The sequence below is a fragment of the Lathyrus oleraceus genome, chromosome 6 (genome assembly GCF_024323335.1).
Source record: "Lathyrus oleraceus cultivar Zhongwan6 chromosome 6, CAAS_Psat_ZW6_1.0, whole genome shotgun sequence".
Lineage (NCBI taxonomy): Eukaryota > Viridiplantae > Streptophyta > Magnoliopsida > Fabales > Fabaceae > Lathyrus > Lathyrus oleraceus.
The window spans coordinates 356,523,716-356,534,055 of NC_066584.1; the positions used below are offsets into that span (position 1 = coordinate 356,523,716).

The following is a 10,340-nucleotide window of genomic DNA, read 5'->3' on the forward strand; positions in this document are numbered from 1 at the left end:
ATCTCCTGTCAAGGGTCCACCATATCCCTAGCAGATAAAAATTACAAAAAAATCATGCATCCATGCATATCATATCATATCATATCACATCATGTCATAGGGATTCAGGATCAAAATCCGGGTCTTTTTAGTATTTAACCATCTCCCACTATGATCATATGAAGAGTGTCCTGCTTCATATTCTCTAGTTGAAGATACTTAAATAGGGGCAACTGTCATACCCCGATTTTGGTCCTGAATTTTTTTTTTCATTTTTTTATTTTTGTTTGGCACTTGGCCTAAAGTTCATTTGCATACATTCATTCCTAACTCCATATTTTTGTTACACATTGATCATTGTCTATGCCTTTTTGATCATGGTGCTTTTGACTATAAAATGGATTTTAATCATTTTTGACTTTTGTAATTTTTCAATTTTTGATTTTAATTTCAAAATAAGTTTAATTCCCAAATTTCAATTTAATTTTAATTGTTATTTTTACTAATGATTTAAAACTCTAATTGATTTTAATTTTCAAATAGATGTTAGAATTGATGTCAAAAGTAATTTTAACAAATTATTGGATTAATTTGATTTTAATTGGGTTTTCTACTGATTTTTCATTATTATTTAAATTGATATTTAAATTAGTCTTGGATTATTTCTAAAAAAATCCATTTTATATCCATGGTACATTTCAAAATCAAAATAGTACCTACTCATTTCATAACATTCAATAATATTTAACTTTCAAACATTTCCAAACTCATTTTCATACATTTTCATTTAACATTTAAGCATAACAATGCATCACATCCATATCCTACAACTAACTCCTACGTTACAACCAATTCCCAAAATTCATCCAAAAAATTACGACCGAGGTATAACCATAAGAATTTCCAAATAACCCACCATCCCCTCTTTAGATCACTGCAGACACTACACATGGATGACTATCACAACCCTACTTTCACGGGTAGTACTGGTGGCTGTCCAAGGGAACCATGGCATGACTTGCATTGTAAAATTGATGGTCCAGCAGCTTACGATATTCTGACCAACTTTGAGGAGTGCTGGTTAAGAGCTGTGAAACTTACAAGAAAAAAGCGTTTGTATGATGATGCATTGCTCAAGATAGAAAGAGTTTCACGTGTCTGATACTCCTAGTGTTGGTGATGATAATCCTGAAGCTTGGCATACTCAGATATTTCGTTCCATTGATTCAACCTCTGTCGAAGGATTTCCAAAAGAGCCAAAAGATGCATTGGAAAAGAATCTAATATGTGGGAAGAATGTGTTGATTGACATGAGCATACATACAGCATATGTAAAGGTCATTCGTGCCGCGCAGCATTACATTTATATAGAGAATTAATATTTCATTGGTTCTTCATACAATTGGAGCGAATATAAAGACCTTGGTGCAAATAATTTAATTCCAATAGAGATTGCCCTTAAGATTGCTGAAAAAAATAAAGGCAAACGAGAGGTTTGCAGTATACATAATTATTCCAATGTGGCCAGAGGGTGATCCAACAGGTGCTGCCACTCAACGGATCTTATTTTGGCAGCATAAAACAATGGAAATGATGTACAAGACAATTTACAATACTTTGGTTGAAGTTGGGCTCGAAGCAGTGTTTTCTCCACAGGACTATTTGAACTTTTTCTGTCTTGGAAATCGAGAAGCAGTAGATATGCACGAGACCCACCCGTCCGCATCCAACAGGAAACCTCTGCCCATGAAGATTCCCAAACAGCATACCAACTTCTGCAATAACACCATTTGTTCACCTGCAACAAACAATAATTAGCATAACAACAACTCGAACCACAAACCGACACATTAACAAAAAAAAACAACAACAATCTGGTTTCAAAAAAATCCAAGAAAGAAAAACTAAGAACCTTGAGCTCAATGGGTTGCAATCTCGATCATCATTCTCATAAATCCATTTCCATCACTTTATCGTTAAGACAGAGAGCAAAGGAAAAAGGTGGGTAACTAACCAGTAACCATGGCAGTATTAACAGAGATAGAGGAAGATGAACCCGACGAAGAACCAGGTGAAGTAATCGAATCGGCACCGCCACAAAAGATCGGCGAAAGAGAGAAAACTCACTGCTAATTCACCCATCAAAAAGAAGCTCCTTAAACGCGGTCTCGGTTGGGAAACCCCCAATTTCAACGATCATGTTACTGATTCGTTATGCTGGAACTTTGCTCGATGGAAGAAAATTGAATTCCACAAGGGTTTCGGATTCTCCTGTGACATTTACACTTGGCCAAAGTGAAGTATATGTTGGGTTGGATGATGGGATCGTCACCATGAAGAGGGGAGAGGTGGCATTGTTTACATTACCTGCTGCTGAGTCTGGAGGCATTCCGCGAGGCACCAACTCGGCTGTGCAGTTTGAGGTGGAACTCGTTTTCTTGGATCACGGTCGTGGATGATTCAGCATGTGGTTGTTACTTGCATCTCTTTAGATGAAGGACCTCAAACCTGCAATATCACATGTTTCGGTTACAAAAGCCACAACAGGAAAATGGAAAGAACAAATAATTGTTTTGCCTTTCTTTGCTATTGAAAAGTTAAAACAGAATAAAAGTGATTTGGAGAAGCAAAATTGCGCTTGCAGGTACAGCATCTGGTTGAGGAGCGGTTTCTTTCTTGTTCTTGAGATTTTCGTCAATCGATAACAACAGCAGCTGCATATTCCATCCCAAAATATCTGCTTTAAGTACCGTTTTCTGCACAGTACCTTGAGGCTAAAGAATATAAAGTTTTCAATGACGAAAGCATTGGAATGGCTAGCACCACTTGCTCACAACATGTTAAGATGGCAACCTGAAAGAAGTTACAAGCAGATGAGCTTTGTTTCACGGACAAACGTGTTGTTCGTACAAACCCTTCACTTTACAAATCAAGAAAAAACAGAAGATGAATATAGCAGTCAAGTGAAAAAACCAGAGGTTGTAAATGCAATTAGAAAATCATGCTGTGAACAATCCAACTTCCTGAAGAACCACTTATCTCAAGCCTTCACAAACAGCACATAAGGATGTTGAAGTAGTTCCGGTATCATCAACTTTACCTCCAGAGCCACCTGTGTCTGTCGCTGTTGAATCCCAGCCACCGATACTTCCATTGCCTGTGACTTCACGGCCAACTCACAGGGATTTACAGGTGAAATCTTCCCCACCTGTCCAGCCTACTGCACCAACAAATGCCCGACCTGTTATGCCATTCCCTTTGCCTGGCCAAAGAACCGTCAAACTCGCAAGAGAAAATTAGAGAAAATTTTGGAGCATGTTTTAGAGAAAAAACAGAAATTAAAGTTACCCTGCAATTGCCGAATCCTGTCAACAGCGGTTCAGTGAACTTCTCTTCTATTTGAATCTTCATGTTTACATCCACAGAGGCAGAAAAGTTGCCCGATAATGTCTTTGTTCATAAGCTGCTGGCGGCATCGTCCCATGCTTTTCCTCTATCTATCAGAAGCGATTTTGGAGAACCTCACTTGGCTGAAAACTGGCTTGACCGATGGACTAGGTCACACTTTTGGGCACCTCTTCCTAAATTGAAGAAGAAACATGATTTGGCATCTGTTGAAAAAAATATATCAGTTCTCAAACAGTTGAAAAGGGACAAGTTAAAAGGAATACTCGGAAATCTCCTACTGTGAAAGCCAATGATGGCTCAACTTCAGGTTCTAACAAACAGAAACAAGATCCAGAAAAGGATATTCTACCAAACACTCTGAGGTCAAAGAATGTCATAGAGAAAAGAAAACTTTCAACTTCTCTCCATAATCCCAAAACAGAACTGGCAGAATTAAGTTAAACAACCCAAAATTTCGTTTCGAAAATTTGGGAACTCCAATTCAGAACCATCTCTGAATCCATTCCCTAAACCACTAATTCATAAATGAAAACCATAACAAAATCTCCCTAATTGCCGTAACAGAATGCCAATAAGAGAGATGTCAGCCCAACCGAATCGATATCGGACATAACCTCCAAAACCGTAATAACCGAATTCAAATCTCCCCATTTTCCTAACTGACCTCAAATATTATGTCCACTGACTTTGATCCATGGATGTCTCCCTAACAAGCAATATTCATCAGAATAGTCCAATTAGCAAAGAAATAACTCAGATGCTGGTGGCATTGCCTGCGATTATTGTGCCTGCATTGGTCGGAATTTCAGCAGACTGTACTGTGCCAATTTCTGTATTGGTGGGAGGATGAAAATGGTGGAAAGGATCATAGGGTAATGAAGCAGTGGACTGAAAGTTGCTGCTATTCATATTTGTGCATTGAGGTTGATCAATTCTAGTCAGGATCAACTAGCTTCACTTTCCCTCACCTCCAATCTTCATTGCGGTAAAAAGTACAAACTAATTAGCCAAGGCAGTAAAGATTCGAAATTCCCAAATTGGAATTGAGACAAAAACAAAGAGAAACGCTCAGACGCTCAGATTACCTGTTAACAAATTCTAGCATAAAAAAGGCCACTCCAATTTCTGAGCAGACAAAAGCACTTCTGGAGTTTGCTTCTTTGAGCTTTTGAGTACCAAATCCAAGAACCCTAATCTGTGAGCATAAAAGGAGACGAGTTGGTGAGAGAGAAAAAAAAACGCAATTAGGGGAGGCAGAGAGAATTTGAAAACAAAACCCTAATACTCGGAGGCGACCGCGATTTCAAGGATATAAAACCTAATCCCAAAATCAAAGAAAATCAGAAACAAAGGCGAGGGAAGAAGATTCGAGAATTTACCTGAGTCGTTGTCGTAACCAAAGGTGAACTTTCGTTTGAGGATTTTTTCCTTTTTTATCTTTGTTTGTAACTCGCCTTTGGGTTGTGAGGCATGATGGTAACGATTGAGTGAGATTGTGAATTGAGAGGACGAGGGAGAGTTTGAGAGTTTGAGTTCATGAGCGATGTGTGGTACAGAGAGGGCGATGGAGAGTTTGAGAGATGAGTTCGTGAGGGTGTTTGGAGTTGTGAGAAGCGCAGAGCGAGAGAGACGGAAGCACTTTTTGCATTTTTGTTTTTCCTTATTTTCTTTTCTTTAATTTATTTTTAAATAGAATAATTTTTTGAAAACATTAAAGATTTTTTTTAAAATTCTTAGGTTATTAGTTAATAATTAATTTTTTATGTTTTCAATTTATACCCCATTGTAAACCCAACAGCCAAGCGGCTGGGTTTAATCACTAGTAGACCAACAGATTTCCTTTTTTTATTTAGTTTTCTTTTATTTTAATTCTATTTTTAATTTATCTTGGTTTATACATCTAAAATAGCATTAAGATAACAACTAGTTGGTAAGTGGCCTGGTGGAGAGGAGTGATTTCTAGGTCTTTAGTGTAGTGGGTTCAATACCTCTATGTGTAGTTTTTTTTCTTTTAACATTTTCTTTTATGTTTATGCTTTATTACTCATAGTTTTTTATTATTGTTTAATAACATAGATTTGTTTTCTTTTAATTGCATCATTCATTCAAAACCATTTTAAAATTATTAAAATCACATTTTTTTCTCGATTCAATGTCGAGCCCATTTTCATACCCTTGTAAGTCGATTGCTTTTAAGCATCGCCATCAACCTCACATGGCTTACTCTTGGGCCTTCTTACAATGAGCTCTTAAGCAACATCAACTTAACTTTCAATAATTTCAAACCTCGGTACTTTAATTGTTTTAATTTAATATTCAAATCATTTTCTTAATAAAGTCGGAAGAAAAAGATTATCTGGATGGAATGTCCAGTCGTAATCCCGAATATTAGGCTCAACCTGTAAGAGTTTGTAAGTCATAAATATTCGTCTTCTCGCCAAAATATCCGTAAATACCTCAAATCACCTTCTAAATAAAGCGTGAAGAAAAAGGTTACCTGGATGGAATGTCCAGTCGTAATCCCGAATATTAGGCTCAAGCTGTAAGAGCTTGTAAGCCATAATTATTCGTCTTCTCTTTAACACTCAAATTTTCAAATCATTTTCTAAATAAAACGTGAAGAAAAAGATTATCCTGGAGGGAATATCCAGTCATAATCCCGAATATTAGGCTCAAGCTGTAAGAGCTTGCAAGCCATAAATATTCGTCTTCTCTTTCACACTCCAAGATTCAAAACCTCTTCTTAATAAAGTTGGAAGAAAAAGATTACCTGGAGGGAATATCCAGTCGTAATCCCGAATATTAGGCTCAAGCTGTAAGAGCTTGCAAGCCATAAATATTCGTCTTCTCTTTCACACTCCAAGATTCAAAACCTCTTCTTAATAAAGTTGGAAGAAAAAGATTACCTGGAGGAATATCCAATCGTAATCCCGAATATTAGGCTCAAGCTGTAAGAGCTTGCAAGCCATAAATATTCGTCTTCCCTCCAAAACATTCATAAATATCCGAATCATTTTCTTAGCAATATTGGAAAGAAACAGACTGCCTGGGTGGAATGTCCAGACGTAGTCCCGAGTATTAGACCCAAGCTGTAAGAGCTTGTAGGTCATAAGTACTCGTCTTTCAAACTTCAAAATACTTAATTCCTACCTTAATACTTCTTCAATAAAGATGGAAATGGAACATGGTGTATACCATGCACTCCTGAGGCTAGGATTCGAGATGTATATCTCGCTCATCCAAGTTCTCGCCATCACTCAAAATACACCCAACCGATCAAACTCTTTTCTCGCCGCCGTGCGATTAATCAAAAACCTTTTTCATAAACGAAAGATATATTGTCTTAAGTGATACAAAACAATGTTTCGACCACGATTGTTGAGTAGAGATAAATGACGCTTTTTCGAATGTAGATTTATAAATCCGTTCGACGTGTGGTACGCGTCCACTCCTCATCTGTTTTGGGTAAAACAATGTTTTCGTCGATTAATACAATATAGCTTTCGCTAAAATCGACCAACCAACAAACATTTTTCTACCCAGAACTACGTAAGCCTTGATTTCTCTATCTGAGATACGTAGGAGCAGGATTTATAAATCTTGTCAGGCCCACTAATAAAAAACTTAGGTTTAGTCCTTCGTTAAAAAATCCAAAAAACATTTCCCCTCTCTTATATTCTTTCTTTCCCACCTAATAACTTGAAAAGCCTAACATTAACGCACACAACCGACCTAATGGTTCCCGTTGAGTACAACGGACGTGAGGGGTGCTAATACCTTCCCCTTACGTAATCGACTCCCGAACCCGGATATTGGTTGCGATGACCATATCTTATCCTTTCTTTTGTCTTGGGTTTTATCGATATTTCCCCTTTCCTTTTTAGGAATAAATAAAGTTCGGTGGCGATTCTGTTCAGTCCATCATTGCGAGCGTGCGATCGCGCTTCGCTTTGAAGTCGTATCCCCATTTTTTTCCGAGGTGCGACAACTATTGTAAAGTGTTATGCCGAATTGATGAATTTTATTAGATATTATATGACGTGTTCCATTGAATTTGAGTGTTATAAATGAGTAAGATTGTATTGAGTTGTGTTACATTTTTATAAAATCGACAAAAAGAATCATAAAAAAAATTATTTTTTATTTGAAACACAACCCGCAAACTCAACCCATTAATGAACGGATCGGTTGGGGTCGGTTTTGACAATGAAATTACGGGTTGGACGATGGATCCAACCCATTGAAGTTTGAACGGGTTGGGTAACGGGTTAGACCAAACCCGATCCAACCCAATTTGCATACACCCCTATCTAGAATTGCAATAAATTAGTACTACAGTTATAGCCAATTTCTTGGTGTATAACTCACTCTTCTTAGCGACAACTCCCTAATTCCTTAGTCAAATTCAAAGTAAAAACAGGCAATTACGCTCGTTAATTTATCTATCACAAACTTATAATTATTTATTCCTAGTTAATTACTAAGTTTGAACAATTGTCTTAGATCTGATTCACAATTTTATGACTAATAATTGTTATGATCCTAAGTTCAGTTCATATACTCGTCAACACATAAAAAGCAATATGATAAAAGATAATTGAATAAAAACTAAATATCAAATCAATAAAAGAGTACAAAGACAACTACATGGTTCAACAACTCTAATCATCTTTGTTTAACAAAATATAATCAAGAGTAAATTAGCTACTCGTAGATAAAAAGATCATTATCGTGTGTTTTGATGAACAATACATGAAAGTAAAGGAAGGAAAATGTCTTCAATGGTGAAAATCTTTGATTCTTGAGCTTCAATCTTCCCTAGTTGTCACTTTCTGTCTCTCAAAATTGTAACCCTTGGAAAAATGGCTTATTTATTCTTTTAAATAGCCAAAAAGCATGCATGACAAGTGACCTATCACGTCCACTATAAAAAGTATCGTGATCTCAATAGCTCTTCCTCACGACCACGATAGTGGCATTACGATTGCGACGATTCTAGGGGCCAGTTCCTTTGTTTTTCTTCCTTTTCTTCTTCTTTTTTCTAAGTCCACAATTCCTTTCTCTTTTTCTATTCTTCTAATTTCTTCTTCACTTTAGCTCATGGTTTTCTCTAAATTACATCAATTATATCGAAAATTCTCATAAATATTATGCAATGACAAAATCTCATAAATCCATCAGTATCACAAGAATGAAGCATGTCACGTATAGGCTCTATAAATATTAGAATATAAACAACTTTATCCCACCATTGGTCATTTAAAATTATTTCTTTCACAAAGGTGTCTTTTGAACATCACCATCTCTATATTCAAACTATTTAAAATAGAAAGAAACATCAAATGCAAAAATATGAGCATTATCAATAATGAATTGGACAATATTTGAACCAGCAACCTTGCAAAAAGAGGAGTTATCAATAATGATTTGGACAATATTTTTTGCTACACCCTGTCATACCCCAATTTTGTCCTACATTTATTTATCATAACATATCATATATTACATTGTATAGTACTACTTGCATTCATCTGCACCCACACTTGCATCCTCAATAACCCATCTGGCCTATGGCCATGGGCATTCTCATTTTCATTTTGACTTAGGATATGACCTTATTTTAGGATCTCATCTCAAAACCTTGACCTTGTTCTTGCACATGATCATTGGTCTAAGTGGTTGGTTTAAGGCTCATTAGATTTATGGTTTGCTTTGTTAGCATTTTAATCATGATTTGTGGTTAGTTTAGGGTTCTATTATAACTATTGCATTCATGTAGATTTCACGTACATTCATTTTTAAGTTTGAAGGTAAGTCAAGGTGGTAACTCCTTAGTTAAATAGATTTTATATTGAAATTGCATTGCATTTTTTCTCTTTAACTAGCATATACCATATGCCTTATAGAAGTAGAGGTAATATAAGCTTGCATCACATAATCTTGTATAAAAGAAAGAAAAAGAGCACATTTTTTAGGTACAAAAAAAGAGCATCTGCAGTTACATTTTTTAATATAAAAAAAAGAGTACACTCAACGTTGGAAGGAAATTGTAGCTAGAGTTTAACCACCACTCCTTGATAAGGAGTTGATAGACATGTTCATGGGAACTTTGCAAGTGCAATGTGTAACACCCCTTTTTCTACCCCAAAATACTTAACATATAATCAGAGTAAATAAGCACGCATATAAACAAAAGGGCATCACATCGACGTTTTCAAAAACTAAAAGCTTTCAAAAACCAAACACCATTCATCATCAATATACAATACACCTGGTTATTTAAAATAACACATTTCAATTATCATGAATATTCAAGAATATGCGTTCGCAACGGAAAATAATGAATACTCATGTATTTCATAAAATGATTCATGTCACATACCATGATCATCTCTCAATAATCTCTTCAAGATAAACTAAAACCATATCTAGGATATTTGGCACTGGGGCCTCCCAAACAGCGAATTTCATATAAACATGTTCACAAGTAATAACATAATACGTATCCAAATCAGATATGAGTTCAATACTACTAATCTACCCCGTGTTACATGACCAGAGCATTGACTCACTACTTAGTCTCTAAAATAAAGCAACGGAACTCTCCAGCTAATCTCGAGTGAGTTACCGTGCACTTACTTCCGCAATACTACTCTGGAGTATCTGCACGATGCCCATGTAAAGGCAACATTCAAACAGAAGGGTGAGAATTCAAATCATTATGAAGAAGTATAATAAGGCACAATGATTAAATCAACAATTAACGGAATTCATCACACCTTGTATAACCATGTCAACAGTATTAACCAACATTTATTTCACATGTTTCAAACATCCATCAAAACTCAAGAAGTACAATATTAAAATCCAATATTATATTCCCGGATATACACATAGTTATAATTGTCACATAATCACATATTTTTCCAAGTTATGTATCCAAACATCACCAA

At 36.0% G+C, this 10,340-nt stretch overlaps 1 protein-coding gene across 1 annotated transcript; it reads left to right on the plus strand.

Annotated features, from left to right (window-relative positions):
• Positions 1-928: 928 nt before the first annotated feature.
• Positions 929-1,797, plus strand: LOC127095615 (phospholipase D beta 2-like). The gene is made up of 3 exons (XM_051034285.1): positions 929-1,126; positions 1,188-1,316; positions 1,429-1,797. Exons 1-3 carry the CDS (start codon positions 929-931, stop codon positions 1,795-1,797), a joined length of 696 nt encoding a protein of 231 aa, XP_050890242.1.
• The last annotated feature ends 8,543 nt before the right edge of the window (positions 1,798-10,340 follow it).